This window comes from Macrobrachium nipponense, chromosome 5 (assembly GCF_015104395.2).
Source record: "Macrobrachium nipponense isolate FS-2020 chromosome 5, ASM1510439v2, whole genome shotgun sequence".
NCBI lineage: Eukaryota > Metazoa > Arthropoda > Malacostraca > Decapoda > Palaemonidae > Macrobrachium > Macrobrachium nipponense.
This window is the reverse complement of record NC_061107.1, coordinates 78,791,030-78,815,275: the sequence shown is the minus strand read 5'-3', so window position 1 is coordinate 78,815,275 and position 24,246 is coordinate 78,791,030. Positions and strand designations below refer to the sequence as shown.

Below are 24,246 nucleotides of genomic sequence, written 5' to 3'. Positions count from 1 at the left end.
TCCAGGAGTATTCTCAGCGAGATACTCCTGCTAAACGCCAGGCGCATTCTCCTCATGAAGAGCTTGATATCCGACAGGAGTCTAACAGGCGTAAAACAGTTATACGTGACTCGCCTAATGATAAACGTAAGGAGAGAGTTACTCCTAGCCCCTCTCCTAATAGAAGTGCTTCTTCTTCGGAAAGGAAGAAATCAAGAGAGGAGACAGAGGAGGGAAGGGAGCCTTCTCCTTCCGAGCCTATTAATTTAGATGACGTCTCGGAGGACGAAGTTACTAACAGAGAAGGGCTTTCGAATTACAAAGTTCTTTCTGCTCTTCTCTTAGAAGAATATGGAGATGCATTGACTCCAGCCGCTCCTCCTTCTCCGCGCTCTCTATTTTCAAGTACGAAGGCGCACAAGTCTTCATCTTTCCTGAAAATGAAGCCGGCCATATCCATGAAAAGGGCCTTACAATCTCTTGACTCCTGGATCAAGACAAAGAAGGAGTTAGGAAGGACGATCTTTTGCATGCCTCCCGCTAAACTAAGGGGTAGGAGAGGCATATGGTACGAAACGGGAGAAAATATGGGATTGTCTCTGCCCGTTTCAGCTGAATCGGACTTCTCCAGTCTCGTAGACTCGTTGAGGAGACATGCCTTAAATTCAGCGAAAGCAACATGGGGTCTTTCGGAAATGGACCATCTCCTCAAGGGACTTTTTCATACCTTAGAAGTATTTAACTTCCTAGATTGGTCCCTTGGGGTTATTGCTAAGAAGTCCCATGAAAAAGAACAACTAAGCCCTGAAACCTTACATAGCATCCTTACATGCATCGATAAGGCGGTTCAAGATGGATCGGCGGAAGTGTGCTCCCTCTTCGGTGCGGGAATACTAAAGAAGAGAGCGATTCATAGTGCCTTTCTCACTAAGGCCGTCTCGCCTTCGCAGAGATCTGCTTTTCTGTATGCGCCTCTCTGAACATTTATTTCCTTCTCAGTTGGTGAGAGACATTGCCCATTCGCTAACTGAGAAAGCCACTCAAGATCTTTTAAGGCAATCCTCAAGGAAAAATAGACCTGTGGCCAGTGAGGAAAAGAAAGCCTCTAGGCCAGCTCAACAACAGCAGCCCTTTCAAGGAGGCCCTCAGGCTAGATCCATCGTCAGAAGAAAGTCAACGGAAAAAAGGGGAAGATCTGCCTTCCGTCCCTTTAAGAAGGGAAAATGAGAAATCTTTCCTCCAGACACCTGTAGGAGCCAGGTTACAGTTCTTTGCGGGAGCATGGGAAGACATGGGATCCGATCCTTGGTCAATGTCAATAATCAAGAAGGGTTATTATATCCCATTCAAGGACAGGCCACCCTTGACAACATCACCGAGGGAACTGTCAGCCAGATACAGGGACCCTGTTCTGATGGATACTCTTCGTCAAATGGTGGAACAGATGTGGGACAAAAGAGCAATAGAGCTGGTACTGGATCAAAGCTCCCCGGGGTTTTACAATCGCTTGTTTCTCGTAGCGAAAGCCTCGGGGGGATGGAGACCGGTACTGGATGTAAGTTCGCTGAACAAATTCGTACAACAACAGAAGTTCAGCATGGAAACGTCTGCCTCAGTACTTGCAGCTCTCCGTCAAGGAGATTGGATGGCGTCCCTAGATCTTCAAGACGCATATTTCCACGTCCCGATTCACCATTCGTCGAGGAAGTACCTTCGTTTCATGTTCGAGGGAAGGATCTATCAGTTCAGGGCCCTGTGTTTCGGCCTTTCTACGGCTCCCCAAGTCTTTACAGACTTGATGAAAAACGTGTCAAAACACCTTCACATGAAAGGGATAAACGTCTCCCTATACCTGGACGACTGGCTCATCAGGGCCAGGTCTCAAAAGCAGTGTCTGGAGGACCTGTCAACAATCCTGGAATTGACAAAGACATTAGGATTAATCGTGAACCTCGAGAAATCTCAGATGGTCCCCAGCCAGAACGTAGTCTATCTGGGGATTCAGATGGATTCTCGGGGTTTTCGAGTATTTCCTTCTCAAGAGAGAGTAAGGAAAGGCTGTGCCACAGTATTGAACTTCTTAGAGAAAGAGCGTACTTCAGCGAGGGAATGGTTGAGCCTTCTGGGGACCCTTTCCTCGCTCGAACAATTCTTTCCTCTAGGAAGACTACATCTCCGTCCGCTTCAGTTCTTCCTGAGAAGCAGTTGGAGTTGGAAGACAGGACAGCTCTCGGACACGTTTCCAGTCTCATTAGAAGTAAAGCAACAATTAGGGTGGTGGTTGACCCCCTTAGAAGAAAACAAAGGAGTATCCTTAGAAGTACGGAACCCAAACCTGACATTGTTCTCAGACGCGTCGGAGACAGGTTGGGGTGCGACTTTAGGGTCGAAAGAAGTGTCAGGCACCTGGTCGGAAGAGCAGGTGTCATGGCACATAAATTGCAAGGAGCTCTTTGCGATTCACCTCGCGCTAAGGAGCTTCGAGCAGATAGTCAGAGACAAAGTAATACAGATAAACTTCGACAATACGACCGCTCTGGCTTATGTCAAGAAACAAGGAGGAACTCACTCTCTCGCCTTATACGAACTGGCAAGAGATCTGCTGATTTGGGCAAATCAAAGGAACGTGGTTCTTCTAACGAGATTTGTTCAAGGGGAGAGGAACGTGAGAGCGGACAGACTGAGCAGGAGGTTCCAGGTCCTTCCTACAGAATGGACCCTCCACTCGGAAGTCTGTCAGACCCTTTGGTATCTTTGGGGGAAACCGCAGATAGATCTATTCGCCACGTTTCTCTCCAAAAGGATAGATACATTTTGCGCCCTGGTAGATCCCAGGGCTTATGCAATAGACGCCTTTCTCCTGGACTGGTCAGGGCTAGACGTGTACGCTTTTCCCCCATTCAAGATTCTGGGGGAAGTAGTCAGAAAGTTTGTGGCCTCGAAGGGAACCAGAATGACTCTGATAGCCCCATATTGGCCATCCCGAATTTGGTTCACGGAGGTGATGGGAGTGGACAGTGGACTTCCCCAGATCTCTTCCAAACAGGATAGATCTGCTCAAACAACCCCACTTCGAGAGGTACCATCAAAATCTACCTGCTCTTGCTCTGACTGCCTTTCGACTCGAAAGACTTGTCAGAGCGAGAGGGTTTTCTCGCAAGGCGGCAAGCGCAATTGCTAGAGCCCGCAGATCATCTACTAGGCGAGGGTACCAATCGAAGTGGGAAGTTTTCAGAAACTGGTGCAGGTCGAAGAAGCTGTCCTCTTCCAATACCTCTGTAACCGAAATTGCGGATTTCCTTCTTTTCCTGAGGGAAAAGTCACATCTCTCTGTACCAACAATTAAAGGATACAGAAGTATGCTTTCGTCAGTCTTTAGAAACAGGGGCTTAGATTTGACGAATAATAAAGATTTGCACGATCTCATCCGCTCCTTTGAAACATCGAAGTCAGTAGAACCTAGAATTCCGAGCTGGAATTTAGATGTGGTTCTGAAATTTCTGTCCTCGGAAAAGTTCGAACCACCTCATACGGCTTCATTCCGGGATATCACTAGAAAGTGTATATTTCTACTATCTCTGGCTATGGCTAAAAGGGTCAGTGAGTTGCACGCCCTTGAGTCACGAGTTGGCTTCAAAGAAGATTCTGTGATTTGTTCATTCCAGACTCTTTTTCTTGCCAAAAACGAGAACCCTTCGAATCCCTGGCCTAGGAGTTTCGAGGTAAAAGGACTTACTAGCCTAGTAGGCAGAGAAATAGAAAGATCACTTTGTCCAGTTAGAGCACTGAAATTCTATCTGGACAGAAAGAAGCGGTTGGGAGGCTCACAACATGGTCTATGGTGCTCGGTGAAAGACCCCAAGAGACCTATGTCTAAAAATGCTTTGGCCTTCTTTGTTAGAAGTGTAATTACCGAGGCTCATAAGAACTGCCCAGATGACTCTTTTAATCTATTAAGAGTAAGAGCTCATGAGGTAAGGGCAATCGCGACATCAATTGCGTTCCAGAGAAATATGTCACTTAAAAATATTTTGGACGCAACCTATTGGAGATGCAACTCAGTATTTGCATCTCATTATTTAAAAGATGTGCGAGTAACGTATGAGAAATGTTTTTCTCTAGGTCCGTTTGTGTCAGCACAGACGGTTCTGGGTAAAGGAGAGAGCACCGATCCTTAAATATGTGTACGTAACCCTCTTGTCGGATGTGTTCTTGTGTTTCCTGTGCATGGGAGTGTCAGATGTCGCACTGGCGGCCTTCACTTCTCTTCATTAGGAAATCGAGTGACAGCTGACTATTAGAGGGGTACAAAATTTTTGTTTGATTTTGTATGTATGATTTTCGAGTTTGTGGTTGTTTGCTAAGAGTTTGGGGATGACTCTTAACAATCGTAGAACTAACACGGGTTAGGTTCGGGTGATCGGGATCGGTTGTGTGCTCCTTAAAGAAGGCGTGTTGTCATATAAGGGCGTGATTAGCACCCCCTGACAAATGCCAGTTAGGCTCTGCCGAGTAAGTGGATAAGACCCCATCGACAGACCAGCAAGAACTCTTGGCCACAGATCACTATCTCGCTAAGGCTCTTGAGGTGAAGCAGACTCCTGGGCAGTAGCCACGAAGTCTTCCATCTAATAAGGTAGGAACCAAGGTTTATTTATACCTACAACATATGTTGTTTACCTGTCTAGTCAGTAAGTTAGCTGTCTCTTGCCCTCCACCAAAGGGTGTCAATCAGCTATGTATATATCTGACAGGTAAGTTGAATGTATGAAAATGATATTGTTATGATACAATAAAGTTTCATACATACTTACCTGGCAGATATATACATAGCTATCGACTCCGTCGTCCCCGACAGAAATTCAAATTTCGCGGCACTCACTACAGAGGTCAGGTGATCTACCGCCCTGCTCTGGGTGGCAGGACTAGGAACCATTCCCGTTTTCTAATCAGATTCTCTCTTCCACCTGTCTCCTGCGGGGAGGCTGGGTGGGTCTTCAATCGTATATATCTGGCAGGTAAGTATGTATGAAACTTTATTGTATCATAACAATATCATTTTCATGCAGTTTCTGAGGCATAACCTCTAGATTAGTTTTCACTTCAGAAGAAACCACTGGGGTAAGCCATTACTGAAAGACACGTTACGCTGTCCTCAGCCACTGTTTCATCAGTCGTGGTTTTTCAGTTTCTGAGACAAGCAGTCACAATGTCAAATAAGTTTGTCTTCTAGGCAACATTTTAGATATATCTTTCAAAATAGTATGCTCTTTATTGTTGCGTGTAGTAAATATTGCAAATTTTATTGTTCTTGTGACTAAACAGGAGTTGTTATTTGAAGGTTAGGAAAAAAATGATGAAAGCCAAAAGAAAAGCTCACAAGGAATTAACAAGAGAGCTGATAAATGACCAGAAGAGTACTATGAAGAACATCTCAGCTGATAAACCTGTACAGAAGGGTACTGAAAAAGGTAGCCAAAGAGATTTGCATCAGAAGTACAGTGGTGATGAGGACAAGTTAGAGCGTGTACTCTTCGATGGATTTTGGGTTACAAAGGAAGGGGCTACAAGACTCAAGAAATTAAGAGGTCAGTATTATTATTAACACTTATGGTTTGAATATTTTTTATATGTATAAATTTTATTAGTGATGGAATGATCGTAACCGTAATTGTTCTTTATTTAGTAATTGGTCACCATTTTTAGTGAAGACTAATTATCAGTATATTTATGTAAATTCCTGATGAAAATGGTTCCCATAATGAAGAATGTATATAGTATGGGAATTTTTCCTGCTCTGCTTTTGAAAAAGCACTTTCTCAAGTATGTCATTTCTCTTCCATTGTATTAATCATTGATGTTTATACTTCTCTAATGTTATAACTGTTCATTAATTTATGTTTGTATGGTCCCTGAGGTGTTTGTGCCCTAGATGAGTAATAAATCATCAGGTCTTGAATGTGTTTTATCAGGGTTCTTAAGGAAATTTTTTGTGAAGTATGTCGTATTTAAAAATATAACATTTTATTACGAACCTAGTGATTAAATTTAGCCCATTTCATGGTAAGTGGAATCCCAGTCAAAAGAAAGGTGAACTCACTCTTTATGTTGTCTAACCAATTCATTGTGAGAAATTATTAGTTCAGACATCGAAACTGTATTATTAATAATGGGTTCTTATGAAAAAATATTTTTGTTTAGTTAAAATGATAGAAAGGAATTATGCTTCTTTAACAACCCCCCTGACTCAAATTGATAGTGATTTACATATTTTAAGTAGTGTATAGAGATATATATTGCCTACTTGATACAAAGATGTACAAAAGTTATGTATAGTATGGAAATACCTTATACATTTTAGTTAAGGGATTTGAATCTGTGATTTTTGTTTTACTTATGAAGGCAATATTGGAACCAAGCCCATTGCTGTCCACATAAAGTATTTTATTCTTAATTGTCTGCTGACAGATGTTGAGAGTTGAGGTAATTTTATTCAGCTTTTCTGTGTACACTTATTTTATATTTATTATGATTTTTATATTTCTTATCAGCTGACTTAGCAAAGAGAGGTGCGTCAAAAGAGGAATTGCGAAAAACTATGAAAGGTGAGCGTAGAAAGGAAGAAAAGCTCTTACGCCGTGAAAATAAGAGAGTTTGTCTTCGTTGTCGAAGAAGAGGTCATGTGATAAGTGAATGCCCTGAAGTTTCTGGAGGTTATGGTACTGAGCATAATTGTATTTGCTATGGGGTAAGTACAATATAGATAGTGTTTTTTTTGTAATTTCAGTCAAAATTTGCTACAGCACTAACCCATTAGTACATTACTTACTTAGCCAGTTTTGTGATCAATAAAATTCTACACACATCATTGTTATTTACCATGAAAAAGAAATTCAGCAGCCTACCAGTAGTTTAGCTTTACACATTTGTAGATCTAGGAGTCCCTAGCTGGGAACTCATTCTTTTTGTCTGATATATTTTTTCCCTACTCACTGAAATCCATAGACTAGCTGTTGGAATTTCCAGGGTTCTCTAATCATTTAAGTGACTTAGTTTTCTTATTAATTCTACTGGTTTCCAGCTTGGCGCTAGTATTATCCTAATGTTAAGACCTCAGGTTTGTTAGTTATGAAAACTACAAACTGGTTAAAAATTTGTAATTTTTCTTATTTCATATGTGCATTAATAAAACTGTATAGTGAAACTTCGTTTTTAAAGTAGAAACTCTTAGTCATTAAGAGGGTTTTTGGAATCATTGTGAAAGGTAGTTAAATCAAAAGAATTATTGAAAGTGCATATGTACTCTTTATGGTTTATGTAAAAGGAGTAGGCCATTCTTGTTTTAGCCAATGTTGGGTTTGTTCATTGTTTTTGGTGTGCTGGCTAGTGCCTGGTGGCAAGCAACTGTAGGCCGGTAGTGTTTGAACCAAAATATCAATGGTAATTTTTGTCATAGAAGAAAAGTAAGAGCATATTTAAAATCCTTATAAAAAGTTCTATCAGATTAATGTTTTCTTTTCTCTACAACCAGTATTAAAGAAGTTAGCATGGCTGGATATTTGGATAAAAGGCACCCAGGTAAAACCATTCCTTAATATTATCATTATTTTTCATTGTAGAAGAAAAGTAAGCCAATATTTGGAATCCTCGTGAAAAGTTCTATGAGAGAAATGCCTTCTAATTTCTTTATGAATGATGATAAAGACGTTAGGATGGCCGGATATCTGGATCAAAAGTGTACCTGGCTAAAAACTATCCCCTATAAAATCTGCAAATATGGCCCAACTTTGGTTCAATTCAGTCCAATAGTTTCAATATCTATAGCAAACATATGCTTACATACATAATAGTCTGACTGTCAGTTTTATATCCCTATAAGATATATATATACGTACAGTACATATAGTATTTTATACACAGGTATCCCTTGATTTAAGATACAGTGGTACCTCGAGATACGAAATAAATCCGTTCCAAGGCGGCCTTCGTATCATGAGTTTTTCGTCTCTTGAACTGCATTTTACATGTAAAATGCCTAATTTGTTCCAAGCCCTACAAAAACACCCCTGTAAATTATATTTCCAGGCCTACAACACATGTTCTAGGGTTACGACGCCGATCCGACGGAAGATATATGACTCCAAAAAGGCAAAATACTGTACATACTTGAGTAATATTCAACTACGTGTAATGTTCAACCCCATTTTTACTACATATATTAGGACTTTAGCACATGTCCCTTAGCAATAAGCCTAGCCTATGTTAGCAGTTGCTACTGTAGCCTAGTCTATGATTCTGACATCTAAACCTAAGAAGCTAAAAGCTTAGAATATGCCAATAAAATGTATAAATAATCAGTATGTACTCATTTCAAATAATTATTAATTAATCATTAACTATAATACACAAAATAAAAAAAAAAACTTCCAATCGTTTGTTTACATTCAGCTCTTATGAGCACCGAACAATCGCCAAGCAATCACTTTTCCTAGCACACAATAAGCCATAAATTTTCATTAGTATCTCTCTCTTCAACTAATGAAACTACCAAACAGTATAATAACCATTCACTTCTATTCTTTATTCTATCTTTACCTAATGGAGATACCGAGTTACTGACAGCTATAATGAAAAATATACGTAATATTAAAAAAGAAGAAGAATTCTAAAAAATACGTATTTGTTGGCTTCGATGATAGCAGACTAATTTATTTTGTATTTTATGATATCTAATTCACAATTTTTTTAATTAAATGTATTGCATGTACTCATTTGAAATAATTATTAAGTAACCATTAACTATAATAAACAATCAAACAAAAAAAAAAAAGCTTCCAAACTTCTGTTTACATCCAGCGCTTACGAGTACCAAATGATCTCCAAGCAATCATTTTTCCTAGCACACAGTAAGCCATAAATTTTCATTATCTCTCTTCAACTACTGAAACTACCAAACAGTATAATAACCATTCATTTCTATTCTTTATTCTATATTTACCTAACATTTTTTTTTTATTAAATGTATTGCATGAATAAGTTTTTCAATTTACAGCATCCTTTTACCAATAGAATACATAGAGCACAAGGGGTAGATGCTGACCAATAGGAGAGCAGGATCTTATGGGGTGATCAGCATCCGGAACCAATGGGAATGCGGGAGGATAGTAGCAAGTTTACTCAGTTAGTGGCACGCGAGTTTTAAAATTGTTCTTGGTGGTCCGGGCGAATCTCGGGACTTTACAGCAACAACCTTTCGTAACTTGAACTATTTTCGTATGTAGAGCCAAAAAAATCTTCGTATTTGCTTTCGTATCTTGAGTTTTTCGTAAGTTGAGCCTTTCGTATGTCGAGGTGCCACTGTATGGTTAGAAACTGAAAACCAAGTTGTAAATCAAACTTGTAAGTCAAGTATAACTATTCAAAATGGTTTTAGATGGGTGGAAATTTCATCAATAATTAATTGGAATATTTGTTCATGAAGCTTACCTGTCAGATATATATATAGCTGAATTCTCCGAAGTCCGACAAAATTTAAAACTTACGACAACTACTTAAGTATCCTGATTGATTTTTAGTATTTTGACTTTAGATCTGTGGCTAGGCACACGTTATTTGTGGACTGATTTAGAATTTGGCTGGATTTTCCTTAAAACTAAGATGTCTGGGTCTAGTGCGGCTAGCGCCAGGGTTTGTAGTAAGGATGAATGTAATGTGAGGCTACTGAAAGCATCGGTAGACCCACATACAGTATGCAAGAATTGTAGAGGGCATGTGTGTTTGTATGATGATCGCTGCAAGGAGTGTGAATGTCTATCTGATTCAGGTTGGAAGGCGTATGAATCCTATCTTCGCAAGTTAGAGCGTGATAGGATGAGGAGGTCTTCCTCCAAGAGTGTTTCAGATAGTAAACGTCAGGGCATTGATATTTCTCCTGCTAACCCTCCAGTAGCATTTGCTTCTCCTAACCCTGTAGTGCCGCCTTCGGGCCCTGAAATAGTGTCTGTGGAGGGTAATGCCCTTTCTGTGATTCTTGAGTCATTACGTAATCTGGAATCTAAAGTGCTCGCCTTGGAAGGCAAAAGTGAACCGAGTGCAAAGTGCAGTGATAGTGCCCCTTGTGTTGTGGAGAGGGCATCAGATCGGCCCTATTTCGCCTCTAGGCCTGGACCTCTGCCGGACTCCCAGGTTTCAGGGAGAGGGCATGTCGAAAGCCGAAGGAGGGTTACGGGGAACCCCCACCGATCTGACGTCCCTTCGGCAGTTTCCGTTGACACTTCCCAGACTGCCAAGGAGCGTGCGCGTGCATGCCTCCTTAAGGAGTGCTTCTCGTCATCCGAGGCTTCCTCCCCGCGCAAGGGGTGGAGCTCTCGGTTGGACTCTCGCCCGTTGAAGAGGAGCTTTCGTGAGCGGGACGCTTTACGTCCTGTTCCTTCTGCTGATCTGCGGTCTTCCCCAGATAGCTTCGCAGCCTTCCCGCCACAGAAGAGGAATAGGACGTCATCCGATGATGACGCCTTCGAGCGCCCCAGTCGCTCCAGAGATCGTGCGGTGGCGGGTCCTGTGAGAAGGAAGAAGGCGTCCCTCGCCCCCCGTCTTCTCACAGGATCAGCCCTTCTCCTGAGAGGGAGTCTTCTCCTACCGAGAAGATCCTCCGTTCTTTGCAGCAACAACTTGCTTCTGTGCTGTCGAAGAGAGAGGCGGAACCACGTCGGAGGAGGAAGGATAACAGACTGCCCGTTAAGAGAACCAGACAGTCTCCCTCTCCTTCTCCTCTCTCGTCTCTTTCTCCTGTTTCGTCGCCCTCTAGATTTTGTGCGGCTCTCCAGCGACTATCTAGAGGGCGCAAGGAATGTTTTTCTCAACGTTCTTCCGTCGAGAGGGAGCAACATCGTAGCTCTCGGAGCAGGGACTGCTTTCCCGCTCCTCTGGACGCTCCCCATTCTTCGCTGCGTGACGCTCCGTCGCCTGATCGAGACGTTCTCTCTGCTGCTAAGCAGGATGTTGCTCTTCCTGCTAGGATCGCCTCAGTGCAAACTGCTTTGCGCAGTCGGATTTCTCACCGAGATGTCTCTCGCTCTTCTGTTGACGCTCGGCTAGAGCTGGATGCCAGCCGCGCGCGGTTGGACGTCAAGCGCGCGCCAGTGGAAGTCAAGCATGCGCCAGTGGACGCCAGGCGCGCGCCAGTTAACGCTTGAGCGGACGCTGATGTGGACGCTCGTCGACGCTCACGCGTTCTTGCTGACGCTCTTCAAGACTCTTCATTCCTTCAAGAGGCACATCGTGTTTCTTCGTTTAAGGAAGCTTCTACTTCTGTACCTGTTCATGCTTCGGAGTTTTTGGAAGAGACTCACGCTACTGCTTTGCCTTCGTCTTTGCAACAGTGCTCTTGTTTAAGACTTGGGCCTAATGCTAAGGTCACACATTCACGTATCAACGCACGCACGCCCATGCATGAGTGGAAATTGGTAGTTGCCAACAGCTTACATCAGTAAACCGTAAATGTAACATAAAACATATGTAAAATCGTAGACGTACGGTGACAGGTCGTCCGGGCGCTAAGCTCCGCCCACTAGGTCGCCTTAGCCTACTCCAGTTTTGAAATGTTCAAAAGAAGTCGTGGGTGGTCATGCCAAATGTCACCTGACGTAGCTCCAGGCATTGCACGTGGGAGCCACGGTGACTGCTGCGGGGTAAGCGCTAGGGTCACCAGCATCGTTCGCCGTCGTTGTTTTCTTTACGCGGCGAAGCACGCGGGCCTCCTAATTGCGCTGTAGCCTACGGCGAAACCGATTCACACATTTACAACCCTGTACGACAAGGCAACACTGTAGCGTGGTATAAAAGGTCAGGTTGGCGCGCTCAGGTCAGCTGTTGTTTCCGTCTCCCGAGACCAGCAGTTTCCTTCAAGCACTCTCCACAAGATGCCGAACCTCCTAAAATGACCAAGGAAGGGACCATCAACGTCACATCTTGCAGGACCTTCTTTCGGCCCGGAAAAGGCTCCTACAGCCACTCCTGCAGACATTCAGGAAAGGGAAAATGTCAACTTCCACCTACAGGAGTCGGAGTTGGATGAGATTCTGACTGATGACAGCGACACGGAAACTCTCCATGAGGCTACCCCCATTGACGAGGGACAGAACGTTCCCTTGACGGAGGATAGCCAAGATGTCGAAGATATTTATTTCTTCTGAATAGCAGTCTTACAATAATGGTGTAACAAATAATGTAAATATCTGAGAGGAATTCCTATATACATCTAAAAAATATTTTCTTGAATAGGTAGAATTCCTATTTATTTCCAAGAATGTTTGATAAGTTATTAGATGTTATTCTATATCGCTTAAATATAAATCGCACATAGTCAACAGTTTTATAAGTAAGTGTATGTCTGAATGGTAAAATCGAAGCAAGAAAATTCTAGTGCTAGTCTTATATAGTACTTATCCTATGTTCATTTATTTGTGATGTTACATTAATTACATATTATATATATTACAGATGGCTACTATCAAAAAGTTACCATAAAACTAAAATAGATTAATTTGTAGGAAAACAACAAAGAGACGAGCTGTTATAATGATTGTTTATGGAACGGCAAGCTCTGTTCACAGGCCCGCCCTTTTGTACCCTATGGCACCACAACGGTTGGCGTGGTCTTGACGTGAAGTTGACGTGCATAGAACATTACAATATCGGGGTTAGTTTCAGGTAGATGTCCGACCTTGCTTTCTTTGCGCGTACATTTGCGGCGCAATTTACGGTGCTGGCTTTACGTCCGTTAGCCCGTGTCCTGTTTACTAGCTGTTCAAGGTCATTTCACCGCGATGATCCCCACGATCCACATACGTGGGCATACGCTGTCGTGATACGTGAATGTGTGACCCCAGCATGAAGGTCTTTTACCTCATCCTTCAGTGGTCCCTTCTACCTCACCTGTGGAAGAAGGTGAGGTGAGCAGCGCTTCGGAGGAAGCTAACGATGAGCAACCAACTACGTCTGCTTCTTCAGACTACCAGGTCTTTACCCGCCTTCTTCAGACCGCATTTGGAGATACTTTCCAACCCTCTGCTCCTCGCTCTCCACCCTCTCAACTTTCGTCTTCGAAAGTCAACAAGACCATGGGTTTTGTGAAAATGAAGAAGTCTCTGTCAACTAAGAGAGCTTTTCGCAAAGTCCAGGATTGAATGGAGTTAAGGAAGGCTCAAGGGAAGACCTCCTTTGCTCTACTGCCTTCAAGACTTAGCGGTAAGGCAGGTATGTGGTATGAGACAGGGGAGGACGTCGGTCTTAGAGTTCCCTCTTCTGCTCAGTGGGACTTCGCCAGCCTGGTGGACGCTTCGAGGAGGTCACTTCTTTCATCCGCTAAAGTGGCTTGGACTATCTCGGAGTTAGATCATCATCTGAAAGGCCTCTTTCGCACGTTAGAGGTCTTTAACTTCTTGGACTGGTGCCTTGGGGTGTTGGATACCCAGTCACGGAGTCCTGAATCGATTAGCCCAGGGGAGCTGTCCAGCGTCATGTGTATGGACAAGGCCGTCAGGGATGATTCGGAGGAGCTGGCTTCACACTTTTGCACAGGACTCTTCAAAAAGAGAGCCCTGTTCTGCAACTTTACGGCGAAGTCAGTTTCTCCCTCGCAGAGGGCAGAGTTGTTGTTTTCCCCTCTTTCGGATCATCTCTTCCCCCAGGCTATGATTAAAGACCTTGCAATCAGCTTGCAGGAGAAAGCAACTCAAGACCTACTTGCCCAATCTTCTCGAAGACCTGCAGTCCCTTCAACATCTTCGGGAGTTCAAGCTTCTAAGAACCCGAAGCCCTTTCGAGGCGGATCTTCCTCGAGACCGGCTCCTCGAGGAAGAGGCCTTCCCAGAGGCAGAGCCCCTTCGAAACTCAGGGGCAAGAAATGAGCAAGCAGTCCTTCAGTTGCCGGTAGGAGCCAGACTTCTTTTATTTGCGGAAGCCAGGAGAGAGAGAGATGCGGACTCCTGGTAACTGAACATCATAGAGAAGGGTTAAAGAATCCCTTTTCTGAAACCACCCCCGCTGTCTACGACACCCAGGGATATGTCGCCCTCTTACCAAGGGGAAAAACAACAGATACTTTACGATCTGCTCGAGCAGATGCTCAAGAAGAGAGCAGTCGAACAGGTCTTGGACCTGGAATCCCCGGGATTTTACAACAGATTGTTCCTGGTGCCGAAGCAGTCGGGAGGATGGCGACCAGTGTTAGATGTAAGCAGCGTAAACCTCTTTGTCATCAAGCAGAGGTTCAAGATGGAGACGCCTCAGTCAGTTCCTGGGCTTTAAGACTGGGGGATTGGATGGTGTCACTAGATCTCCAGGACGCATATTTTCACGTCCCGATCCATCCCCAGTCGAGGAAGTACCTAAGGTTTGTCCTGAAGGGGAAGGTATTTCAATTCAGGGCTTTCTGCTTCGGTTTGAGCACGGCCCCGATGGTCTTCACCTTGTTAATGAAGAACGTGGCGAGGTGGCTTCATCTGTCGAACGTCAGGATCTCTCTCTACCTAGACGACTGGCTTATTCAAGCCTCTTTGGAAGACCGGCGTCTGGAGGACCTTCATACGACTTTGACGTTAACGAAGTCCCTGGGACTTCTGGTGAATTTCGAAAAGTCACATCTGACCCCAACGCAGTCCATCGTTTATCTGGGGATTCAGATGGATTCAGTGGCTTTTCGGGCTTTTCTGTCCCAGGGACGTCAGCAGCAATGCTTAAGCAAAGTGTCAGCTTTTCTGGGGAAAGAATCATGCTCGGTGAAGGAATGGATGAGTGCTGGGGACCATTTCCTCGCTGGAGAAGTTTGTTTCCCTGGGGAGGCTGCACCTCAGATCTCTTCAGTTTTTCCTGTCAGACAACTGGAATCACGAGGACGACATGGATGTAATCTTGAAGATCTCGAAAGAGGTGAAAGAACACCTAAGATGGTGGTTCGATCCTTCGAAGCTGGCAGAAGGAGTTTCCCTCAAGCTTCAGAGACCCGACCTAGTGTTGTTCTCCGACGCGTCTCCCATGGGGTGGGGAGCAACACTGGGAGGGGAGGAAGTGTCAGGCACCTGGAGAGGGGAACAGGTGTCCTGGCACATACCTCAAGGAGCTGGCAGCATTTCATCTTGCGCTCCAGTTCTTTCAAGACAAAGTCTCTCACCGAATAGTGCAAATCAACACAGACAACACCACAGCTCTGGCATACATCAAGAAGCAGGGAGGAACACACTCTCGGTCCCTGTTCTCTCTTGCGAAGGAGATCTTGTTGTGGGCGAGGGCACGCGACGTCATGATCCTTACGAGGTTCGTCGCAGGCATCGAGAACGTCCGTGCAGACCTCCTCAGTCGGCAAGGTCAGCTGCTGCCGACCGAATGGACCCTACATCAAGATGTATGCCAGGAGCTGTGGAGTTTGTGGGGACGTCCTCTCGTGGACATCTTCACGACGTCGAGAACGAAGAGACTTCCGTTTTACTGCTCCCTGGTTCTGGATCCAGGAGCAGTGGCAATAGACGCCCTTCTCAGGGACTGGACAGGGCTAGACCTTTACGCCTTTCCCCCGTTCAAGATCCTAAGGGAGGTTTTGAGGAAATTTGCAGCCTCAGAGGGGACGAGGATGACACTAGTCGCCCCCTTCTGGCCTGCAACGAACTGGTTCACAGAGGTCATGTCCTTCGTAGTAGACTTCCCGAGGACGCTTCCGTCAAGGATAGATCTACTCAGACAGCCCCACTTCGAGAGGTACCACAAAAACCTCCCCGCTCTGAGTGACTGCGTTCAGACTATCCAAAAGCTGGCAAGAGCGTGCAGTGTACCAATCGAAGTGGGCCGCTTTCAGGAGCTGGTGCAAGAAGAAGGGCATTTCCTCCATCACGACCTCTGTGAACCAGATCGCTTACTTCCTCCTTTACCTGAGGGAGGACTTGAAGCTAGCAGTCCTGATGATAAAAGGCTACAGAAGTGTGTTGTCTGTAGTCTTTCGACACAGAGGCCTGGACTTGGCTAACGACAGAGACCTTCACGATCTCATAAGATCTTTCGAAACAACGAAGGTACCTCAACCTAAAGTACCATCATGGAACTTGGACGTGGTTCTAAAGTTTCTTATGTCCAGCCGTTTCGAGCCGCTTCACACTGCTTCACTAAGAGACGTGACAAGAAAAACTGTTTTCCTAACTGCTCTGGCGACGGCGAAGAGAGTTAGCGAAATCCAAGCTATGAGTAAGCATGTTGGTTTCAAGAACCACAATACCGTTTGTTCTTTGAGCCCGACGTTTCTGGCAAAGAACGAGAACCCGTCAAACCCTTGGTCTAAGACTTTTGAGATTAAGGGTATGGCCGAAATTGTTGATCGAGAGCCAGAGAGAGTCCTGTGCCCTGTCAGGGCTCTCAAATTCTACCTGCAGAAGACGAAGGATTGTAGAGGGCCTTCTGGTAACTTGTGGTGTTCAGTCAAAAGGCCAGATCTGCCAATGTCTAAGAACACTAGCGTTCTTTTTGAGGGACACCATTAAAGAGGTGCATTCTTCGTGCAGTGACAGTGATATGAGGTTGTTGAAAGTGAACGCCCACGAAGTGAGGGCTATCTCTACCTCGGTAGCCTTTCATAAAAACATGGCACTAAGTGACATTTTGAGTGCCACCTTTTGGCGTAGCAACTTGGTGTTCGCTTCACACTACCTGCGGGAGGTGAAGACAGCAAACGAGAACTGCTATTCGCTTGGGCCATACGTCGCCGCAGACACTATTTTGGGGGCAGGAAGTAGCACTCATTCTATCCTTTAGATTGGTTAGGTGAGCTTTTAATGATTGTGTTTTTTATGGTTGTAGGGTCGACCGCCTAAGGCGGACCTCCCTTCCCTTAGCCTAGTTATGTGGATTAACCTTTGGTAGGCTAGGCCAGGTGGTATTTTTTGCTTCGTTGCCCTCATTGTATGGTCAAATGGTCTAGTCGCATTGTGGTCACGCCCCCGTTGACAGATCATCTAGATCTCACCAGCTACATAGGTCACTACCTTGCTGGAGACTAGTAAAGCAGACTTGGGTGACAGTAATCACGAAGTCAGCTATGCTAACAGGTAAGGAACCTAGATGTCAATCATCTGCATGTATATGTTTCCTAAAATCCTATTCTGTCTCTTCCCACCTCCAAAGGTGGGATTCAGCTATATATATATCTGACAGGTAAGCTTCATGAACAAAATGATATTGTTATGTTACAATAAAGTTTGTTCATACTTACCTGGCAGATATATATATTCAAAGTACCCACCCACCTCCCCTCAGGAGACAGTGGGAATAGAAAATGGGAATGGTTCCTGATACCCGCCTCCCAGCGGCGGGAATGGGTACTAACCACCTGACTCCCACTACGTGTGTCGTAAGTTTTAAATTCTGTCGGACTTCGGAGAATACAGCTATATATATATATATATATATCTGCCAGGTAAGTATGAACAAACTTTATTGTAACATAACAATATCATTTTTAAACTTTTTCTGGTCATTTGCATGACTGCAGAAGACTTATGTAGGGTAGAAATTGTAAGAAAATTATTTTTTGCTAGGCCATGAATATTTAAAATGCACATATATATTAGTTTATTTTCCATTAAAATGTAGTATTGTATACACACATGAATTGGAATAAGTTAAAATTTTTAAAAAGTCACTTATTTACAAACCACGTATGTCATCTGCAAGAGAAAAATGTAAGCAAAGTTAAAGATGAGATGATGTTATGTAAGGTTGAAATTTCAGAGGATATTGACCTGTTAACCCTCTTACGCCGGAGTGGTAAATAAAAAATTGTCTCCCGTATGCCGGAGGGGTTTCGGAGTGAGCGCAGAAGTGGAAAAAATAGTTGTTTCAAAAAATCACAGCGTGCTTAGTTTTCAAGATTAAGAGTTCATTTTTGGCTCCTTTTTTTGTCATTGCCTGAAGTTTAGTATGCAACCATCAGAAATGAAAAAAATTATCATTATCATATATAAATAATGCGATATATGATAGCGCAAAAACGAAATTTCATATATAATTGTATTCAAATCGCGCTGTGCGCAAAACGGTTAAAGGTAACAAGTTACTTCTTTTTTCATTGTAATGTACACTAAATTGCGATCATTTTGGTATATAACACATTGTAAAACGATAAAAGCAACACAGAGAAAATATCACAAAATAATGCATGAATTCGTAACGCGCGGACGTAAACAAATATTTTTTTCAAAAATTCACCATAAATCTAAATATTGTCCTAGAGACTTCCAATTTCTTTCAAAATGAAGACAAATGATTGAATATTACTATACTGTAAGAGTATTAGCTTACAATTGCAGTTTTCGACCATATCTGACGAGTTAAAGTTGACCGAATGTCGAATTTTTATATATATATATTTTTTATATGCAATTATTTCGGAAATAAGAAAAGCTACAACCTTCAAATATTTTTCGTTTTATTCTACATAAAATTGCGCACATTTTCATATAAAACTCTATGAAATGCCTAATATGAAACGGAGCAAATATTCCGAGAATGGGACGTACGCATTTCAGAGATTTGTGGCGGAGAATCCGCGCGCGGAGGGAAGGAAAGATTTTTTTTTAAATTCACCATAAATCTAAATATTTTGCTAGAGACTTCAAATTTGTTTCAAGATGAAAATAAATGACTGAATATTACTAGACTGCCACAATCGCACGTATGATTTTTTTCGGAAGTTACCGCGCGGACGTAAAGGAAATGTTATTTTTTTCATAAATTCACCATAAATCGAAATATTGTGCTAGAGACTTCCAATTTGTTGCAAAATGAAGGTAAATGCTTGAATATTACTGGAATATAAGCGTTTTAGCTTACAATTGCGTTTTTCGACCATTTCAGTAGAGTCAAAGTTGACCGAAGGTTGAAATTTTGGCATTGTTCCGACACGGCATACAAACCTTCGGTCCTTTTTACCAATAGGAAGGTAACCTAGGCGGCAGCTGGATAGGTCGTAAGCTTTCGAACAAGGGGTTCGGTAGTTAACTGCTTGTCCGACAGGCGCGCGCGCGCGACTGTAGGTAAACAAATCACTTTTGCTTTCGGCCTGCTGGCGTGTGGACGTGTATCATCGCTCTCTGCCCGCTTTATCGTCGTTGCTTTCGCATGGTTGTGTTTTTCTTTTTCTATTTATCTAGTGAAACTGAATTGTAAGTACAATCATTTCATATTTATTTCCATTGAATTCAATTGTGAATTAAAGGATCTTGGTTTCACCACGCCCTCCGATTACCCGAGTGCCGGGACTGAAGGGCGTAAGTGCGGGGAATTCATTTTCCCCAAGAAATGATCCCTCGTATTGTGTATGCTCGGTGCCGAGGGCGGGAGAGCGCTCGCTCCGAGCGTATATTTTAGTTGGAAATGTGTAGATGAAAATCGTAAGTAAGTGCTCTTTTCATTTATATTTTTTGACCTGTATGCTCGTTGCCGAGCGAATGCGCTCGGCACGGAAACTTATTCTGTATGGAAGTGGAATCGCAAGTACAGTATTCTTTTTCATTTTCATATATTTATTTTGATTGTAGCAATACTCATTTTGGATCAGTTTCCGAGCTTACCCGGAATTGATCTTTTCCTTTTTATTTGAATGAAGTGAATCACAAGTGCAGTTCTTTTTCATTTTCATATTTTATTGAGATTGCATTGTTTACTGGGATCAATGTTTCCGCTATTTACCGGAATTGATGTGAATAAATCCTTATTCCCCTTTTTTATTTTGTATGAAGTGAAATCGCAAGCGCAGTATTCTTTTTTCATTTTCAATTATTTATATTATTGATTGCATCAATTCATTATGGATCAAGGTTTCCATAAACCTTGATCCATAAAGGTAAGGAATGGATCCTTTACCCCTTTCGCTCGGTACCGAGGGCGCAAATGCGCTCGATCCGAGCCTTATTCATTGTGAAGTGAAATCGTAATGCAAGATTTTCTTTTTTCATTTTATTCTTTTTATTATTGATTGCATCAATATTTATTTGGTTCAAGTTCCGCTCAGTCAGGGAATTGATCCTTATGCCCTTGCATTCGGGCCGATGGCACGATTGCTCTCGGGCTCTTATATTATTGTTGGGTACATGGGTGCTGTGCGGGGGTGGGGAATGAGAACCCCCCCCCGCTCAGCTCCCACAGATGGCCCTTCCCCTTGGGGGGGGGAGGTTATCGGCGTTCTTCTCCTCGCCCGCTCCGTCGCGCGCGGGGGGGGGCGCTTGGTGCCCGATGTACAATTGTATTCGGGGGTCTTGCAACTCGTTCGGAGAGGGCTCACCCCCCCGCGCGAGGGGACTTCCCCCCCCACTTAATCGCTACTACTGTTATTTCCGCAGGTGCTACTGCCACGAGGGTGGACCTTGGTGAGGTATGGGCGTCCTTCCATTTGCAGGGCGTGCTAGTGTCCAGGGGCTGCGGTTCTATGTCTGGGCCTACTGCGGTCACCCATGGAGTGGTGACCACGCTCCAGGTGGCGACGTCCCTCCTCACCTGGTGTAATCACCTCACGTGGTAACAGTCTTGCCTACAGCCGCTGTGAAGTGCCGTTCGCCGTACCGAGAGGGGGGCGTGCCGCCGCCGCTCATGGTTGCCGCGCTGCAGCGACCACACTTCCGCTGCCCTAGAGCTCGCCCCTGGACCTGCCGCCTGGATACCAGGATGTTGCTGGCTGCTGCTCCACTTCCTGTGTTCCGGTGCTGCCTGCCGTACCTGCCATTCTGGGCTGACTGTCCATGCAGTTGCTGCGCTGGCTGTCCCTGCCGTTGCTGCGCTGGCCCGGTCTACCGATGCTGTGCTGGCTGTGCCTGCTGTTCCTGAGATGCCCATACCTGCTGATGTCGTCCGTGTTCGTGGTGGTACTACCCCAGACTTTGGTCTGTCTGTACAGGTGCGTCCGGGCCCTGTAGCTTCGGCTACAGCAGCCCCGGCTCCGCCCTGGATAGCAGATCTTACGTCTGTCCTGAGGAAGCTGACGAAGAAGAGGAGGAAGGTGTCGTCGTCGTCGTCTTCATCTTCTTCATCGTCGTCGGCTGCCGCCTCTTCCCCTTCGACTTCTAGGCTTCACAGCCGAGGAAGAAGAAGGTTGCCTCCTCCCTCCTAAGAAGTCTCCCTCGGGAGCTTCTCGGGACCCGTCTCACCTAGGTGGGACGGGAGGGTTCCTTCCGCTGGTCCTCCTGCTCCTTCGGGAGCGGGGCCCGTCTCTTCTTCCGCAAGGAAGAAGACTACGGGGACCAGAGGGGTACCGGCTAACACCGGTACTTCCTCGCCTGGTGTTCAGTGGTTCTGCCACTGCATCAGGGTCCGTCTCGGCCTCTCGTTCGCGGGAGGTACCGAGTGTACGGTCGCCTACCAGCGACCGTGCAGCCAGGAACCAGACCTCTGAGTCCGCTCAGCGTCATGTTCACGGCACGGGGCGGAAGACTGGTGACAGCCGCTCACGCGACTCTCACCAGACCAGCTATCACTCTCGCGGCGAACAGCTGGCTACCCGGGGACGTGACGGTCCACGACCGGCCACGGGCTGAGGCTGGGAAGAGGTCCTCCCGTTCGCCGGTTGCCAGCCACGGCTGGAACCAGCGACGTGACGTGCCGTGAGGCACAAGCACCGGTCTCACTGTGACAGTGGAGCCTGCAGGTCGCCTGACCGTCGCTCTCACAGAGAGCGATCGGGTATGGCAACCAGCACCAGCTCTTCTGACACTCGAGATCAGGGCCGCTGTGCTCAGTCCAGCCGTTCTCCACAGCGAGACGGTTCGACCAGGCCTGCAGCTCGATCGCCACCACGGGTTGACGATCGCCTGCAGCCCTCCAAGCCTGCTGGTTCTGCCAGCGAGCAACGAGGGAGCGTCAGGTCTGCCTCTCCCGTACCTTCAACCTCCTCGGGTTACACCGGGAGGAGCGAGGTATTGAGGAGTGATCGTGAGGGGTGTGCGCCCCTCACGATCCCACCACGACGCCCTACGTGCCAGGCACGGTTCTTGGACCGGCCAGGACGTATGCGCAAGTGGATGGGGAAGGACCGAGAGGGCTGTCGCTGTTCCCCCTTCTTAGGAGGAAGGTTTCTCGGAATATGCTCTGTTCGAAGGGCTTAACGGTCCCACTCTGCAAGATGCTGTGACTTCCGAGATCCAGAGGAACTTTGCCGAGGTTATGGCGCTGATTCGTCAGCACAACGACCTCGGGGAAGGATCGCCGCTCCCACCAGCAGAGCCACGTCTCGCTCGAGTCGTTTTGGGGCCCGAGAGGGAACCCAAATCGACGGTGGGTCTGCCGCGATCGGAGCTTGCCGACTGTGTTGAACCAGGTAGTCTCTCGTCTCCGGACAAGAAGGCTCTCTCAGTTCTGGCCGGTCGAACAAGCTACTTCACCTCCTCTACTGCGACAGAGGCGTTTCTACGTGTCTTCGGACACCGATTTGAATACCCCTTCGGTCCTCCTGAGAGGTTTCGACCTCGACGAGGACTGGAATGAGTCGGAGGACGGTATCGGCTCTCTCCTGTCAGGTGTCCGATCAGCCCCACCCAGACGACGTTCACAGTGGCGGCAGATCCTTACCTACAGTATGAGTTCGTAACCCCCTCCTCGGAAAACGTTTTCTCTCCTGACGATACGTTTTCCCAGGCTCTGAGAGGCCATCGCCGTAAGGCGATGGCTGTCTCCTTTTCTTCTCCAACTGCTAGTTCCGCTGGGAAGGCGAGCCAGTATCCATTCCTCCCCCATTCCCTCTCTCCTTACGGCTACTAGGGAAAGGGGAGGGATCCTACAGAGATTTCTCTGTAAGATCCCACGTTAGGGGCTGCGCTACCGGGGGACCTTCGGGTCCTACCTGACGTAGCCCCGGTCGTTGAGGAGGGATCCTGCCCCTTTCTCGATTTCTACGGGAATCGAGAGGACCACCAGCCGATATCGTTTGACGAATTCGGTGGGGGTTTCGCAGAGTGCTTAGAATTCTACGGAATTTCTAGCGCACTCAGAGTGTTCGAGTTTTTTACGATCTCCAACACTTAGGCGAGACCACGGTCCAAAGTGAGCGAGAATCCCCGATAATTGTTACGCCAATCGGGAACCTCGCTTATGCTCGAATTCCTGTAATTTCTAGCATTTGGAAGAAGACTGCTGCTGAAAGAAGAGTATCTCACAGTAGGCGATTAAACCTGGAATAGAGAAGAACGGACGGGAACTTCCAGTTTGGCTTGAACTATCGTCTTTGGTATTCTGTTCACCATTGAAGCTTTCCTTTGGGAAAGACTTCTCCTTCACTCTCTTTGACTAGAGAACGAAGGCGGTCGATCTCCAATCCTTATTCTCATTCCTCGAGGGGAAAAGAAATTTAGGATGGAGGTCGTTGTACAGAACCTACAATATACTACGTATATTACCCTCGCGACATGATTCTTGTAAACAGTTGGAATTGTCCGGGGGGTAGGCGCATACCGTAGTTAACTCTACGGTTTGTGACCGAGACGAATTGTATCTTAATTGAACTGCAACTCGGGGTTGCCTGCAACCTCCCAGCAGTTTATCAGTTTCGATTTTAGATACTTGGTATTGTCATGACAACACCAAATCAGCTTTTGTATTTACCGAAATCCGTTTCGTTTAAATATAATTGCTCGAGCGTATTCTTTATGCTCGATGGTTCTAGCCGAACGCATTCCTTCGTGGAATAATGGATTAACTGGCAACTCAGGATGACGAGTCACGAGAAGCTACTGCGTATTGAACTGCCTGATAGCGGCTCAGTATCAGCTAGGCCCAGAGATGCACGGTCGGTTACGTCTCTCTCTCCCCTGGTTTGATTGACTACCGAACCGTATCTCTGCCCAACAATCATGGACTTAGGTCTCTGATTAACGGGGATTCTCGCAATAATGAAGGACCATCTACTGCTGTGACGCTCGATTTCATCGCCTTCGACATTGCGAGAATTTCAACAGAGATATCTCTTGGACTCTTTCATCTTTCTGTTTTACGCGCACGGTAACAGAAGTCTGTACTAGTCAACCGCTGCATCGCACCGCGATAATGCGAATGATTTTTGCAGACATCTGAGTTTGTCTTCAAAATATCTCGTATTCGTAGGTGTGCAATTATTCATTGCTCGCCCCGAATTAACAGATATGTCAGAAGACATCGCCTACTCTCCGACCTGACAGCTCTACTTCCAAATGTTCAGCCCATGAGAAGCAGTTCTTCAGGCAGTATTTCCCTGTCTTCATTACT

At 45.4% G+C, this 24,246-nt stretch overlaps 1 protein-coding gene across 5 annotated transcripts in view; it reads left to right on the top strand.

Annotated features, from left to right (window-relative positions):
• LOC135215444 (uncharacterized) overlaps positions 1-24,246 on the top strand; it is an 89,544-nt gene that overhangs the window by 40,738 nt on the left and 24,560 nt on the right. For all 5 annotated transcript variants that reach the window (XM_064250113.1, XM_064250109.1, XM_064250111.1 and 2 more), the window contains exons 3-4: positions 5,321-5,567; positions 6,531-6,727. In XM_064250113.1, coding sequence (XP_064106183.1) covers positions 5,321-5,567; positions 6,531-6,727 — 444 coding nt within the window. The remainder of the gene's footprint in view (positions 1-5,320; positions 5,568-6,530; positions 6,728-24,246) is intronic.